The 16,651-nt window shown below is 38.4% G+C and overlaps 2 protein-coding genes across 3 annotated transcripts; one reads left to right on the forward strand and one right to left on the reverse strand.

Moving 5' to 3' along the window:
- Positions 1-458: 458 nt before the first annotated feature.
- Positions 459-5,502, reverse strand: LOC122868045 (stonustoxin subunit beta-like). Its single transcript, XM_044179590.1, is given in 4 exon segments — positions 459-998; positions 1,863-3,341; positions 5,411-5,450; positions 5,452-5,502. Coding segments are annotated over 4 exon segments (2,106 nt in total). The 3' UTR covers positions 459-462.
- A 3,100-nt stretch (positions 5,503-8,602) lies between these two features.
- On the forward strand, positions 8,603-14,091 carry LOC122868044 (neoverrucotoxin subunit alpha-like). Of its 2 annotated transcripts, none has more exons than XM_044179588.1 (4): positions 8,603-8,660; positions 8,817-8,916; positions 10,270-11,751; positions 12,529-14,091. In XM_044179588.1, exons 2-4 carry the CDS (start codon positions 8,826-8,828, stop codon positions 13,059-13,061), a joined length of 2,106 nt encoding a protein of 701 aa, XP_044035523.1. In that variant the 5' UTR covers positions 8,603-8,660; positions 8,817-8,825; the 3' UTR covers positions 13,062-14,091. The 2 variants fall into 2 exon arrangements, with proteins under 2 accessions (XP_044035523.1, XP_044035524.1); XM_044179589.1 differs by having other exon boundaries at positions 10,270-10,913; positions 12,529-12,571.
- Positions 14,092-16,651: the final 2,560 nt, after the last annotated feature.

Below are 16,651 nucleotides of genomic sequence, written 5' to 3' on the forward strand. Positions count from 1 at the left end.
TACTCTCTGCAAAAAAACATATAAGAGTATTTCTCCAAATGTTGAACTATTCCTTTAACACACTTTACTTAATTCTGTTATTTGTAACATCTCCATAATATGTAACGCTGTTTCCACAGTAAATTATAATATTTCTCTGCCATCAGCATTTTAAGCCTTGCGACTATATCTATCATTATCTTATTTGTAATTTATATATTAATGTATCATGTCATATAAAATGATAAGGAAGAGTAGGCAAAATATTCAAAAACACACCTATCACCACACCCTACAGAATGCGTCTGCATAAATGGAAGAGGTCCTACAATCAAAAATAAGCAAAAGCTCCCTCTGCAAGATTCTAGTGCACCATTTCATATTGATCTCAACTTAATGTAAAATGCTTAAGCTTAGAACCCCTGTTGGAGGACCCAACTACATGCACTGCTAAATAGTATGTATTTAGTATACAAATACATGTTAAAGTAATTTAACCTGACCAATGAGGCATGGTTCTTGAAACCCAACCATGAAGCCCGGATAAACGGCCTCATTGAATTTGGTGCGGAAGGTGTGGAGGTGACTCACTCTGTTAGAGGTGACCATGTAGTAGGACAGAGTGCCGGCAGGCCAGTCCAGATACACTCCTAGACGTTTAAAGCCAGGAGAGGACACGTCTAAAGTTGCCTTTGCAGTGTTGTGAAAGTGACAGTATGCAAGTTGTATATAACCAAAACTCCAGGACCTTTCATTATGTCCAAGTACAACTTCGAACATTGCTGTTTTCCTCTTGATTCCTCTATATGTGACACCTGCTAAAACAACACCAGACCACTCTACCTCCCAGTAATGGCGCCCACTCAGCCCCTCTTTGCACAGCACCTGCTGACACACTTCGAACCTCTCTGGATGATCTGGATATGACTGCTGTTTTCCAGACTCTGCCATTTTGTTGCCCTCAGAAAGAGTCAGGACCGGATGTGCTGTGTCTGGGTCCAGGGTGAGCTCACAGTCATCTGATGGAGAGAACAAGACATAATCTGTCATCCTCATCACCATCCAATTTACAAAGACATGTCCTCAATGAATGATTATTAGATTCATAGTGTATCTAGTCACCCATTATTTAAAAGGCATTTACTTCACTTTTTTCCTTTCACATTTATAATATATAGTTTAATATAGATGTATAAAATACATGATATTTTAACATATAGCAGCGCCGTGGCTCTGCTTATCCAAAGAAAACTCTCATGGGAAGATGACTATTTGAAAGATTAACTACAGTAAAAGATAAAAAGGATAAAATACTTACTGTGGTTTGTCAGCATGTTTCTAAATAAACATGCATGAAACTAAAATAAAGATGAAGCACAAAAAGAAATTGAAGTGGCATTTAAAGTGGAAGGATTTGACATTTCAGTTTAAGTGTAAGCATTGCATGAAGTTCAAGAATGTGTTTAAGTGAAGCCTAATTGTCAGGTGAAGTGAAAATGCCAAGAGGAGTTGAAGAGCCAGTTGAAGTTCAAGCACTGAATGGAGTGGAAGTGTTACTTAATGTGTAAGTACAGATAGGTTAGTGTCAGTTCAAGGGTAAAAACTGAGAGAAGGTAGTGTCAGTACTGAAAGGAATTGAAGTATCAGTTGAAGTGCTGAAAGCCCAAGCTGATTTAAAGACTTGTGACCCATTGACCTCAGGAATGATGAAACAAGAAGAACCCTTTAAAACAATTATTGTTAAATTTAATAAAAAGAAATTAAATAAAAGATTCAATTAAAGGTGTTATTGAAACAATACGACCCACACCAAAAAGAAACTGCACATTTTGAAGTTTGAATAAAGTTTCAAACAATAAAGTGTTTGCACACTAATGACTTACACCAGAGTAACTCTCTTCTGTCTTGTATGGTCTCCACAGAAGGCATGAAAGGACGTGTAAATTCATCAATGATCAGGATGCTCTCCCTGTAATAGTGGATGCCTGCTCCTTCTTGCTTCACATTTTCTATAGCTGCTACAAGGAAACGGACAGTGCGGTTGTCCATGTCTTTGGCAAGTTGGCAGAAAAGGTGGGCCTTTTCTCTCATCATCTCTGGTATGTCGTCTGAGGCATACCAGTAGTCTTTTGCTGATGGTCTGAGTTTCTTAGGATTTGCAATTCTTTTAGGTGAATTCAAGAACTCATTTAACCCCTTCAGGTAAGGGTCATAGTCTACCACATAGGTGAATACAAAGCACACAGCATGCTGTACTTTCGAATCAAGAAGCGCCATGATCATCTCATTCTTACTAGAAACAATTTTGGGCTTTGCGCCCTCTATAATATCCATGCAGGACCTAATGACATTGATCTCTCTTTCTTCACATTCCATCCACATGTTTAGGCTGTTGATGTTGAATGGTGATCTGAGGTTGTCTTCAAAAACTTTCAGCAATGAACGCTCATCTTCTTCTCCACTCCGGAAGGACAGAAGTTTCTTTGCAATAGTCTGTCGGAGGTTTAACATGTAATCATTGCACATGGTTTGGAAATTGCTCAGCTTCTTTTTAATCTGTGGAAACAGATTGACTGTTTTGTCTTCCAGAGAATCGTTGCATCTCATTTCCAGTTGCCTCATGGCTTCCAGAGTCCTTTGAGCCTTCCTAAGTATCGGAGTGCTGCTATCAGCAACCAGTTGAGGTGCTTTAGAATAAAAATTTGTCAGCGGTACGAGCCATACTGTCATTGGAACAGCATTCTCTTTTCCCATCATTTGTGGAAGTTGCTGGTAAGTTTGAACTGCATCCTGAAAAGTTGTAGGGTTACTTGTAAGAAAAATGTCCCCATGGAATTTGCAGGAGAAGTTGTTGGTTATGGCATTTTCTTCACTGGTTAGCTGGACAGCACCTCGCCCTGAAATTTCAACCGAGGGAATCTTCTTTATCATAGCCTCCATGCTGCCCTGGATTTCCTGAACATTGCTAGAATCTACTTTGTCACTGTCAAAGACAAAGAAAGCATTCGCACCATAAAGGATCCCTATCACTACATGTGTTGCCTGGATGTTCTCAAATAATTCAGAATATTCTACGTGTTTGCTTCCAAGATTAGTCATCAACTGTTTGAAGTTGGTGGTAGCTTTGTACTGAAGTGTCACTCTACTCTGATTCTGATATTTCTTCGTATCATTCAGATACTTGGCAGATCCTCCAACTTCTATCAGTCCACCCAGGAAACTGGCTTTCAAAGAAGCTTCAACATCCAGCAGAGAAGACTTGTCCTCAATGGAATCAGATGCAATGATTTCAAATGCACTGCTGGGCTGAGGACAATCAACTGTGCTCTCTTTTAGAACTTCATCTTTCCACAATGTGAAACCTAGAACAGGTAAAAAAACAAACCAATCAAAAATCAGCCATCTGTTGAAGCAGGCAAGGCAATGCTTCACTGCCCTCAGTGGGTATTGGTCGGGCAAGTATGATGTCACTCAGAAACTGCTCAACTTTCTTTTGATACATTCTTTGTTGCTTTTGAAAATGCCACTTAAAAAGACCTTTGGTGACTAAAGGCCTTTATACACTGGGGGCGTGATGAATAAACAGAACAAAAATGCGCAGTACTCGCCTGCGAATATTTCGCATCAAAACTATTCATACCGGCAGCGATCCGAATTTGCGACAGTTGCAACACTTGTTCGTGCCATTTCGTACTAAAACTCACTTGGGATTGGAGCTGTTCCAGCAGACACCGTGTCTGTCAAAAATGATCTACACCTCTGCCCACACAGACACTCAAGGCAGGATGGTCAGCAGCACCACCTCTGTCACACACTTCTGCCCAAGCTGTCACAACATCATAGACATCCAGGTGGAGTCTCTCTCTCGCTCTCCCTCACTGGGATCAGGCTTTCACTGCGCTGCTGCAGCAGATCATTAACAGATCTCTATATCATTAACAGTTAAAAAACTGTCTGCGCTTCTTTGGACAAAAACTAAATCAAACAGGTCCGCCCCCATTCCAAAAAAAATGAGGCCACTTTTTCGCTGTGTAATATTCACATTCTGTGTGAAAGTACTCATGACAAAAGCAACAGTTCGAAAAAATATATTGACGTGCGAATTAACCGCACCAAACAACCTGCCCCCCTGTGTAAAGGCCTGTTGGCATGTTCTTAAGAGAGGACATTAAAGAAAACTGTGTTCAAGATGCATAACATCCTCCAATATCACTGTGAAGTCACAATATGCTGTCACAGAATCCACTGTTTAGGCCGTTGTTATTACCTATAACAATGGTATTACTGGCCTGAGGCACCTCAAAGGTCACATTCAAAGGGTTGGGGCAACGCATGCCTGCCAGACAAGAGAGAACATCACTGACTTAACTGGACTTAACACCAACAGGTAGTTATTTCTTGAGGTTTTGTGGTATCAGTAATTTGAATAAGTTACCATTTCAAGTCCAAAGATATTTCACTACCATAGCTTTAAACAAAAGGCAAAACGATGTTTAACAGGAAATTTGGAGGTGCGAGCCTCTTTCCCTCTTCATAGTTTGTATACAGTATAATTTGTAATGTCAATTTTTGCACTCCTTCTGAAGGATTACAAATAATTTTTTCCCCATAGTTTTCAATCAAACTTCAGTCAAACTTTTTTGTATAGCACCTTTCATACAGGTTAGTGCAGTTCAAAGTGCTTCACAGATGACTGAGTAGATAATAGGAAAGAATGCATGCGAGATAAAAAAACTGATAAAAATGTAATAAAATAGATTTAAAAGCTATAATAACAGTGATAGTAAAATCGAGTGAAATAAAAACTACATTAAAAAGATAAAACAAAAAATAAGAATGATGACAATGAAATACAATAAAATAGATTCATAAACTATAATAATAATAATAATAATAATAATAATAATAATAATAATAATAATAATAAAAAAAATAGAGTTAAATAAAAAGCTAGACTAAGAATAACATTGCACTCACCATCATAATTGCTGAGATCTGGTAACACAGTGACATTACTACAACAAAATCTGACGCTGCACAATCAGTTCGATTATTTTAACCACTTTACTTGGAATTAACAACTAAACTGTTTGCAGTTACCCTTTATTTCACAGCAAAACTGAATGTGCCCAACTACGATGAGTGTGGTAGGTCACACTAAAACAGGAAGTTGGTCAGTTAACTGTGATGGATGTTTACAGTTTCAGTGATAATTTTACTGTTCGCCTTCATTTTCTCTTCCAAATGAGTTTTGATCAATGCTTGTTTAGTTTTTAATGTATACTTTACAAGTGATCATATGTAGCTAATCAGCTGCTAACTGTAGCAAACTGCATCAGAGTGTAAATGATGTTCTTATGAATTCAAATCTGTATTTTGGTTACTGAATTAAAGCAATTTCCCAGCTTCTTAAAATGATCTTCAAGTTTACCTGGGATCAGTTTATCTTGCCGAGCATCATAGAGCGCCCCCTAAGGTGAAAGGTCTACCCAGAGCAGCCAACACCAAGATGTCTGAAGACATGACTCCAACCTGTTGGGACAAATCAACAACATGGGTCAAAGAGAAAGTGGAGACAAGTATCAGAAACGTTTCCTGGTTATAAAGACAGTAATGTCACAGTTTTACATAGACCAGGGTTCAGTAAAAGTCCAAGTATCTCTGTCCACCTAGTTTGTCCTCACCTGTTGTGCAGATCAGCTGAATTATGTACGAGTCTTTTTGACTTCTAACTGGAGCGTCCAGTCTGATGGTCTGTGATGTTGCGTGGTTGCTTATATCCTGTCAGATAACCTACTGACCCCTCCCCCTGACATCCCTCCTGCACACCTGGAACCTGTTGACTTTGACAGATCACGCTTGCGTGCAAATTCAACAGCAGCTGAAAGTTTCTCTCAAAGCTGTTTACCATTTTGGTAATTTTTCATTGCCTGATAGAGTTATGTGTTTTTTCAACAATTTACCATGCAAAGATTTTGCATGTCTGGCCAATAATGAGCTTAACCATATTCATACCCCCTCGGTTATTTAAACCTAACAGGCAATTATTGAATACATTTTAATAAAATATAACCTCCATTACTTATGTATTATTCAATAACCTATGAATAAAACCTTTGTCTTTATGGTGTAATGCTGAACATACAGAACATTTTCGCTTCTGTTTAATTCTGTGAATTTGACTGGTACACTGTGCGGCCCTTGTTTATTCATCACAAAATACACATGGGCTGTAGCTGCACTGTGCGCACATGGATGTGTCTTTGCTTTAATTCACAGCTGTATCCTCAGACAATAACTTAATCATTTCAATCAATCAATCAATCAATCAGTCAATCATTCAAGTAAAGTGCTTTGCAGAAAATCAAGAAAATGAGTTACATTAACATCTTAATTGTTTAATGTCTTTTTAAAGGTCTAGTCTGTAACATTTAGGAGGATCTATTGGCAGAAATGAAATATAATATTTATTTAAGTATGTTTTCATTAGTGTATAATCGCCTGAAAATAAGAATTGTTGTGTTTTCATTTCCTTAGAATAAGCCATTTTTATCTACAGAGGGAGCGGGTCCCCTTCCACGGAGGCCGCCATATTGCACCAGCAGGTTTCTACAGTAGCCCAGAACGGATAAACCAAACACTGGCTTTAGATTGGACCTTTTGCATTTTTCACAAGTTTCGTGGCTACCATAGTTTCTCCTACACGCTTGGAAGGAGAGGGTGAGGCGAGCGGTATACAAATGGTTGTAAACTGCAATTTCACCGCTAGATGCCTCTAAATCCTACATACTGGACCTTTAATAGTAACTCCAAGTGAAAAGAAGTCAGTCTATGATGTCTATATACAGTTTCATTAAATCAAGACTAAGTTTGAGACAGGGAGGAAGCGGCTTAAACACACATGAGCCACAGAGAAGAAACACATTGAGCACACGAACCAAAGGGTTTACGTATCACAAACTTCAGATTTGTCAGTCTTATCTGTCAACTTAATAATTAACAGGTGTCATAGCAAGGTGTCCTTGCTTGGTAAGAAGACTTTGGAAGAAGACATAAAATTAATTGATTTTACTAAGGTGTGACAAAACAAATGCTAGATTGTTTTTAAATTTGATAACTCTGAGGCGTGTGTGTGCGTGTATGTGTGTGTGTTTCAGGGGGAGTTAGCGTGGGAAAGCATACTTTTGTTTTATAATGGTGTGACACTGATGATCTTCAGACTAATTCTCAAGTATATCTGTATCTGTTCATTTTTCACTCAATCATGAACATCCTTAAATTACTGAATGTTGCCTAAGTTATACAACTGGAACAATATGTATGCATAGTAAAGACATTGAATTAGATGTTTTTGTTTGCCAATAAGAAGTAATTTGTTCTGTATCATTGATTTGCTATCAGGTATGCCTGTTACTTGCCTGTAAAAAAGCTGCATCCCAATTCAGCAGCCTGCAGTGGATTTGAATTTTTCCGTCAACTTTTAGTGATGGATTTACCATTGACTGGTTATGACCGGTGTTCAAATATCTCATAAAAACAACAGTCACAGGATATTTCCTGTCTTTACAATTTGACAAGGATCGCCTAAATTCACTCTTTACCAGTAGACTAGCACACAGTAGGGCCGGGAAATATGAGTTGTTTGTTGCTCACCTTTAAACCCGCAAGAGTGCAGGATGCGCTAACAGGTTGTCTGGGTACTGAGCAAAAATCAGGGAATTTATGATAAATTACCAAAATATGTAGCTGTAGGCTACATTTAGCTGATGAGTTTTAAAAAGTTTTACTTTACTTATTATTTTTACTGTAAATAATCAAATCTGCACTTGTTGTATCATGGCATCTTGTATCATGACAGTAAAAGAAATAATAAATGAATGAAGACAAAGTTTTTACATAAAATACAAAGCAATAATTAATATGAACACTAACAATGACTAGTCTAACATTCAACCAAACTGCAGCAGTGAGTCTCACCAAACCCTGCAGACAGCCAGTAATAGTATCCACAGACTCATGCACTGAGTCTCTCTGACTCTGACACATGGACAAATCAAGCAAGCCCCGAAACCCCCAAGTGGTCTCCTTAGTATTCTTTGGCCTACGGGCAGCAGTTCGGCATATACAGGAAGTGTTGAGGGCAGGGCATGTACAGGAGCTGATTCTAGTTGAGCATACAGTAATACTGTACAATTTCAGCAGTGAGTAGTGGCAGCTAACTTGGTAACAGGAATTTTACTCTCTTATACTTGAAATCCAGCAATATCTTATACACCTGCTTCTGACTACAACTTGATGCAAAATGAAAAAGGTAATTATTAAAATGTATGAATATGACTGAACTCATTACTGGCGAGAGCAGACATGCAAAAGCTTTGCATGCACAATTCAGCAATGTCTCTCACACTTAACTCTGTCAGGCGATGCAAAATTAGCAATATGAAAAAAAGCTGTGAGAGAGATGCACTCCTTGAAACTTGCACGCACACATGATCCGTGAGACAGAGTCGAGCAGAAATATTGCAGGTGTGCAGGAGGCGTGTCGGGGGAGGAGTCACAAGGATGGATTATCTGACAGGATATAAATTATCTCGCAACATCGCACAAATTCAGACTTGAAGCTCAAGTTGGAAGTCAAGAGGACTCGCACACAACTCAGCTGATCGACACAACTTCACCAGGTGAGAGATAGACACTGCAGTTTTTACTGAACTCCAGTCTAAGTATTACACAGCTAAAACTTAGATTATGCTCTTTAAATTTTAGGCACTTTGTTGTCACTTTGATCAACTTGCAGCACACGGTTCGATCAAATTTTAAAAGCTGTGTGGTTTCAGGTTGCAGACATGTCTTCAGATATCATGGTAATGGCTGGTCTGGGTCGACCTTTCACCCTAGGAATGATGTATGACGCTCGCCGAGAGAAACTGATCCCAGGTAAAATTTGAAGTAGACTACTTCAGAATGAAATAAATCAAGCATTATATTAGATCAGGCGGAGCACTGAAATTGCACTTGCATTAGCTGATTACCATCAGCTGCTTCTTTCATGCTTCACAGTGGCTTATTAGCTGCTTGGCAACCAGCTGACTAGTAACATCCATTCATATTCATACAGGAGTACATGCTAAATCTTTGTCAAGTGTTTGACTGAATTACTAATGAAGGTACATCCACTTGTGTTGCTTTATTAACAGGATTAATATGTGCACACATCCTGTTCACTCTTCACACTTTTTTGGCACCCACTTTTAGCACCATCAGCTACGTAAATAATACATCAATCCATGCAGCTGGTTTAGGAGTTCAAGTATCTGATGTGTACGTTTTGAAAAATTTCCAGAAAAGTGAAACTTTGTGTGAAATCTTTAAAGCCCCACCACTTTTTAATATTTAAAATTGAAAGTTTAAACTCTAACACATCACCACACATTGAGCATTTCTTGATCAATTTCTTAAAATCCTTTATACTTTCTGTTGTATGTTTTTTACTCTTCTGACTATATAGTCAGTACCCTGAATAATGTTCCAAACAAAATGTATTATTATTATTTTTATTATTATTATAATGGTTGTGCAAAGTGTTTTCTTCAGTGAGGGATTAAATAATTTTTTCCATTTTTGGTGAAATGAGGCACAGTAAGACAATGTGATTTAATTAGGTATCAAGACTGAGGGGAGTTTAAAAAATGTTTTGCTGCAGCCACAATGTGTGATGTCAGCATCCATCATATCAAAAATCTTGTCAGTCTCACAGATTAGCTGTATCTGATACTTTTGAAACAGATTAAGGATATGTTCAGGCCAAAATTAGCACTGCGTGAAAAAAACAGCACTCTCATTCATTCTAATGCGACCACTGCAATGGTACAGCTGGTGCTGATGCGCAGGGTCCAGCGCAGTTATCCAGAAAAAACTCAAAAACTTGCCCCAACACAATATGTCGGCAATGAATTACGTAGGCCAGTCAAATACATGCAAGTGCACACTTCTGATGAATTCTACTGCTTACCTTGCAAACATCAACATTGAGAATAAATTTTTGCTGTGATAACTTTCCAAAGTTGCAAAATCCTGTCTAATAGTTTCCTAAACCACTGTGATTTATTTTGCTGTCACAGATCTATCACTAAAACAGGCATTACAGGATTGTATTTCACCTGGTACCTGGAAAAACATGGCCCCACCAATGCAGGCCTTGTGGGGTTTTTTTACGCAGTGCTGTTTTTGGTCTGAACACCCAGTAACAACCTTTCCTGCTTTACCAGATGCCTTTTTTCTTTTCTGTAGGTTTCTCATTGTTTGGTGATGAAACTCTAAAACAGTATGCATCAAGTAACACTCAACGCAGCAGTGAATTCCAGATTGCTGCCTCTGATTCCATTGAATCCAAGTCTTCTATGATGGATATTGAAGCTTCACTGGGAGTCAGTTTCCTGGGTGGACTGGTTGAAGTTGGGGGATCTGCCAAGTATCTAAATGATACGAAGAAATACCAGAATCAGAGCAGAGTTACACTCAAGTACAAAGCTACCACCACTTATAAACAATTCACAGCTCCTCCTGGAACCGTGAATGTGCAACAAACAGCCATTACTGACAAAGGATTGGCAACACATGTAGTCACAGGCATCCTTTATGGGGCAAATGCTTTCTTTGTATTTGACAGTGACAAGTTAGAGGAGAGCAACCTTCAGGACATCAAGGGCAAAATGGAAGCCGTGATAAGGAAGATTCCTACTATTAGTATTGAGGGGTCAGGTTCTGTCAAACTGACTGATGAAGAAAAATCTCTGACGAGAAATCTCTCCTGCAAGTTTCATGGAGACTTCCTTCTTGACAGCCTCCCTACAACCTTTGAAGATGCAGTGAAGACCTACCAGAAACTTCCAGAACTTCTTGGAGAAGAGGGAGTGGATGCGGTTCCAATGAAGGTCTGGCTGGTTCCCTTGAATAAATTTTTTTCTAAAGCTGAGCAGCTGGTCCGTGAGATCACTGTTGGTAGAGTGAGAAAGATTCACAGTACCCTAAAAGACTTATGTCAACTGAAGAGGAGATGCAATGATGTCATGAATGACAAAACTGTGAAACAATTTCCATTGATTTATGATAGGGTTAGCAATTTACAACAGATATTACAGGATTACACTCATACTGTGAAACAGAAAATTGCGGAGAAACTTCCACTGATTCGGGGAGGTACAGAAGATGAAAGATCATTAGAGAAGATAACTGCAGACAGGGCCAAGTCACCATTCAGCAATGAAAATGTGAACATGTGGCTGGATACCATAGAGAGAGAAATCAGTGCCTTAAAGGCCTGTGTGGGCATGATTGAGGAAACACAGACAAAATGTGTCTCAAATCAAACAGAGTTGGATAGAGAGATTCTTAATGCAAATGTAACACATGGTGTGTGCTTTGTTTTCACCTCCCTGGGACGCAGCGATCCCTACCTTAGAGTGTTGTCCGACTCTTTGGAATCACCGAATTCAGAAAGCACCGAGTATATCGCAGCATCTACTGACAACTTGTGGTGTTTCTCCCTGGGTGGTAATCAAAATGAAACAAAAGCCCAAACTTTTAGTGAGCTCGCCAACAACATGAAGGACAGCAGGAATGTCCGTTTCTTTGTAGCAGCATTGGCAAATGAGAAATACCAAGGAGCAAGCATCTACTATTACAACGAGGGCAGCCTGGTCACTGATGACTTTACATTTCCTCGCATGCCCTCTGTGGAGAGTTTAAAAGACAGAAGAGATTTACTCTGGTGTAAGTAATTTTTCTGCATTTGTTCACATTAAAGCAAAATGAATAATACTTAAAGTACTTTCCTCCTCTTTAAGCGTTTGTTGGAAACATGCAAACCACAAAAGATGTCATGGTGACACCTGCCCTGTGTCTCTTTCGTCTTTCCCCTAGTTCCTATTCTTTGTAGACCCTATTATTCCCCATCTCTCCAGCAGATGCCCTCAGACTTTCCCACCCTGTGCAACATGCCTGCACACCTGTCCCCTATTCCTCAGAGTACATAGACTGGCCACTTTCCCACTCGTATTTGCCAGATTGTCAGTGTTGTCTTACTCCATTGCTTTCCAGGCTTTCCAGCCTGTAGCCTGTTCCTCCTTTCCTGTTCCCTGTCCTTGCTCCTGAAAATCTGCTTGTGATATGTTGCCCATGTTTAGACCTGCTGTTTGCCTCACCTGCCTCCCTGCCTTGCTCTTTAAGATTGCCTTGCCTGTTTGGACTGCCTTCTAGTTGCCATGTTGTCGAGGCGTCACCATGACACATGACAAAGTGTTTTAATCATTTTTGTCTTGTAAATGTTGTCAAGTACAGTCAACTTCCCTTATCAGATTTGTAAACATAGGTACAACAGATCAATTTATTAAAGTCTTGGGGAAAAGTGATTAGATTTTGTTTATAATAAATAATAGGAGGCTAAGTATGAATATAACAATCATTATATGAAGACATGCTATCACAAAATGTAGTTTGAATGGTGATGAGGATGACTGGTAACAGATCCTGTCTTGGTCTTTCCATCAGATGCCTGCGACCTCACCTTTGACCCAAACACAGTAAACTCCATGCTCACTCTTTCTGGTAACAACAAAAAGGTGGAGTCAGGAAAACAGCAGCGATATTGTGATCACCCAGAGAGGTTCAACTCCCTTCGCCAGGTGTTGTGCAAAGAGAGGCTGACTGGGCGCCATTACTGGGAGGTGGAGTGGATCGGATACGTTCTAGCAGGTGTCTCATATATATCAATTGGAAGGAAAGGGAAAGTCCCTGGGTGTGTCATTGGACAGAGTTGGAGCTCCTGGGCTTTAGACCATGTTCCCAGAAGTGGATACCGTGTCAGGCATAATGAAACAAAAACCGATGTCACTGTGTCCTCTCCTGGCTTTAAACGACTAGGAGTGTATCTCGACTGGCGTGCTGGCACTCTGTCCTACTACATGGTCACCTCTAAAGAACTACATCACATTTACACCTTCAAAACCAAATTCTATGAGCCTGTTTTTCCAGCCTTTTGTCTTGGGTCTGACTTTGACCACGGACAGGTCAGATTACTTTGAAACACAGTCACTGATACTAGAAAGCTCTCAGAGAGCATACTTCCGCCAAGGCTACACAACTGCTTTTCTTTCCATTCAAGGAAGTGCAGTAGTTTAGAAAAAGCTAAAATTTAAAAACACAAAAACCCTATTTGGCAATCCATACTATAAATCATTAAAAACGTATTCTTTGATCTGCACCAGGATCCAGATCAGCATAAAAAATGTATTCCTCGGCCCATGACCCAGCAGTACACGAAATTTAACTAAAATCTGTTGAAGGTATTTGAGAAGTCATGTCTATCAAACGCACCAAAAACTTCACCTCCTTGGTGGTGGTAAAGACACTCGGGAATACTTAATTACATAATGTAGTCGATTGCCAAAATTAGTAAAGGAAATTTATTTTGTATTACTAATTATTCCGACAAGACTATATTTTGCAATTTATGCTTTAATTAAGTCAAAAGCAAGTCCAAATAGTACTTAACAGTGCCATTTTTAGTGTCTATGTTTTAAAATGATTATTATTATTGAAAGCACAGTCTCAACATGTAAATCAAAGGGCCATCCCACCATCAAAATGAAAAGAACAGGATTCAGCAGTCAAATTTAGAAATTAACTCAGAATATTTATTTATAGGTCAAACTTTCAATATGGGTAAGTGAATATACCAGTGACTTCTATGGTCAAATAAAGATTGGGCTTTTAACAGCACGCTGTATTTTCTAGGTAGTGTTCAAAATGTCAACAAAACTTGCTTAAACATTTTGACATTTCTTCTCATCAAAGTACAGCATGATTATACTTAGAACAACAATCCTGCACATTGACACTGTTATTGATCCATATTGATATTACTTACTACTTTGCTGATGTTGATTATGTGCACAGTTTGCTTCTCAACCAGGTTCGTGCTTAAACAAACTTTGTCAAAACAACAAAAACAAAGTGTCCAATGACATGGCAGCGTATATATATATATATATATATATCTATATATCTATATATATATATATATATATATATATATATAGCTCTTTTTGTAATACTGAAAAATATTATTTAGTGTTTGCTTTTTTGCATCTATACTCAAGTAACTGGAAAAATTAATTTTCTTTTTCTTTTTAAAGTATGTATTACATTTTGGATCAGCATAAATTTAAATATTAATGACAAGAAACATACTTTATTTAATCTAATATACCTTCCGTTGCTTTATATTTATTTTTACACCACATACTGTATGTGTTAAGTCTGCTGTAGACACCTTTTTGCTATATTTCATGGACCTTAGCAAAGCTGATTGTTTAATATATCATGGTAATTATGGTGTGAGATGTTGTCCCTTGTTCGATTTATCAATTGTTCTTCTTTGTATTTTGTAACTATCATGGGGTTCCATTTATCAGGGGAAAGTAACATAAAAAGTACTTATATGCTTTCAGAAGCACAAAGATGTTTCTTTCTTTCTTCTTAAACAAGTATCATGTACCACTCAGGAAACCTCTGCTGGTCCATATTTTTCTGAGAAGAGCTGGGAAAAGTCAGATTTCTTTAATCAATATTTTGACATCATGACACTGTCTGGCTCTGGTTCAGCATCTACTGTAACACCTGTTGGATAGGTTTGTTCTCCCTTTGAGTCAAGAATTTAATAAAGTGGAGACCTGAGTTGAACATTTTGTGGTGCGTATTTACTTCCTCTTTGCTTGATTTAGTACCATCAGCCACAACAGCCTGACTTCTCCCTGTAAGTAAGCATGGAACCAATCACATGGACTGATTTGCTACCAGGCCACACAAAGACAACATAATTCGGCAAAAAAGCAGAAGAATAATCGTATAACTTCATAAGTTAATGATACTGTCATCCCATCCCCCCAAAAAATAGCCAGAAACATGGGGTGTTAGGTTGCTCTTTAAACTTTAAATGTAAACCCATATCACTATTAACAAACCAATAATCTAACTTGTATGCAGCACCTACTGTATGTAAACAGATTTATTAGAACCATTACTTTACTCTACCTCCAGGAATGGCGCCCAGTTAACCTCTCTCTACACAACACCTGAGGACTTGTGTCAAACCTGGGTGATCAGGATTTGGTTAAAACGTAATCTGAGTAGTACCACTGGTCTTCATTGGTACATCCTAACTTAAGTGAATCCAAGCAGATAGCCATCACATCAAGGTAGATGTCAGCACTCTCCAGGGAGATGAAAATAGGGCACATAACATCCTCTACACCTGGAACAAGAACCTTTCTGTCCAGCTCTGACTGATTTGGGATGATCTTTGTTCCCTCCATCATTTCTACACAGGACCTGATGACGTTCTCTCTCTATGATCCAGCCACTTTCTCTTAATTTCTCATGACTGAACGGTGTCTCTGTCGTCAAAGACTTTTTCTACTGAGCTCTCATCTTCTTTACCTTCACGGATGAGTGAAAATTTCTTTGCCATGGTCTGTTGGAGTTTAGTTGCATAATGATACCATTTTTGGAAACTGCTTAACTCTACTTGAATCTGTGGAAAATTCTCTACCACTGTCAACCAGAGATTTGTTGCATCTCATTTCTATTTGCCTTGGAAGTTTATTGTAGGTTTTCACTGCAGGGTTGCTTTTACGAATAAAGTCTCGAAGAATTTGCAGGAGAATTTCTCAGTCAGGGCTTTTTCTTCATTAGCTAGCTTAATGTCAACTTTCCCCTCAAGATTAAATTAGGGGATCTTCTTTATCACAGCTTCCATGCTGCCCTGGATGTCCTTAATGCTGCTGGCTTCTAACTTCTCACTGTCAAACACAAAGAAAGCATTTGCCCCATAAAGGATGCCTGTGATTACATGTGTTGCCAAGCCCTTCTCAATGACATCTATCTGTTGGGTGTTCATGGTTTCAAGGTCAGTCACTGAGAACTGTTTAAAGTTGGTGGTAGCTTCTCTGCTCTGATTCTTGAATTTCTTCATATCATTCAGATAGATCCTCCAACTTCAATCAGTCCACTCAGGAAACTGGCCTTCAGAGAATCATCAACATCCAGCAGAGAGGTCTTGGAGTCAATGGAGTCAGATGCAGATATTTCAAATGCACTGCTGTGCTGAGAGCTTTCAAATGTTTTCTCTTATAGAGTTTTATCATCCCACAAACCTATAGAAATTGGAAAACATCAGTCATCTGTTAAAGCAGGGAAATAATTTTGTTAATATAAAGTCACACAAAGCTAATCATAATCATTTAGATTTCTGTATGTTGCAGCTTCTTATCCTGCCTGGTGCTAGGGCGCCCACCACAAAAAACTCCATTACTTTTGAAAATGATATTAATAATAATAACAATAATAATAATAATAATAATAATAATAATAATAATAATAATAATAATAATAATAATAATTATTATTATTATTATTATTATTATTATAAATTAAACAAATTGTCAATATTTGTGTGTTTGAAAAATAGAGTGCACCCAGTAATATGTGTAAAATATGGACTGCTGAATATGTCTGAAAATGGGTGCGCAGTAGGAAATGCAGCAGTGAAATAGTGGTATGCAATGAGGAATGATTAAAGAATGAATTAAACAAATCAATGAACCATTACAGC

Source organism: Siniperca chuatsi, linkage group LG20 (assembly GCF_020085105.1).
Source record: "Siniperca chuatsi isolate FFG_IHB_CAS linkage group LG20, ASM2008510v1, whole genome shotgun sequence".
Classification (NCBI taxonomy): Eukaryota; Metazoa; Chordata; class Actinopteri; order Centrarchiformes; family Sinipercidae; genus Siniperca; species Siniperca chuatsi.

Excerpts from the sequence above, each read along its gene's own strand:
- LOC122868044 (XM_044179588.1), top strand. The coding sequence starts at position 8,826 with ATGTCTTCAGATATCATGGTAATGGCTGGTCTGGGTCGACCTTTCACC. Across the intron at positions 8,917-10,269 it reads CCGAGAGAAACTGATCCCAG|GTTTCTCATTGTTTGGTGAT; the intron begins GTAAAATTTGAA and ends TCTTTTCTGTAG. Across the intron at positions 11,752-12,528 it reads CAGAAGAGATTTACTCTGGT|ATGCCTGCGACCTCACCTTT; the intron begins GTAAGTAATTTT and ends TCTTTCCATCAG.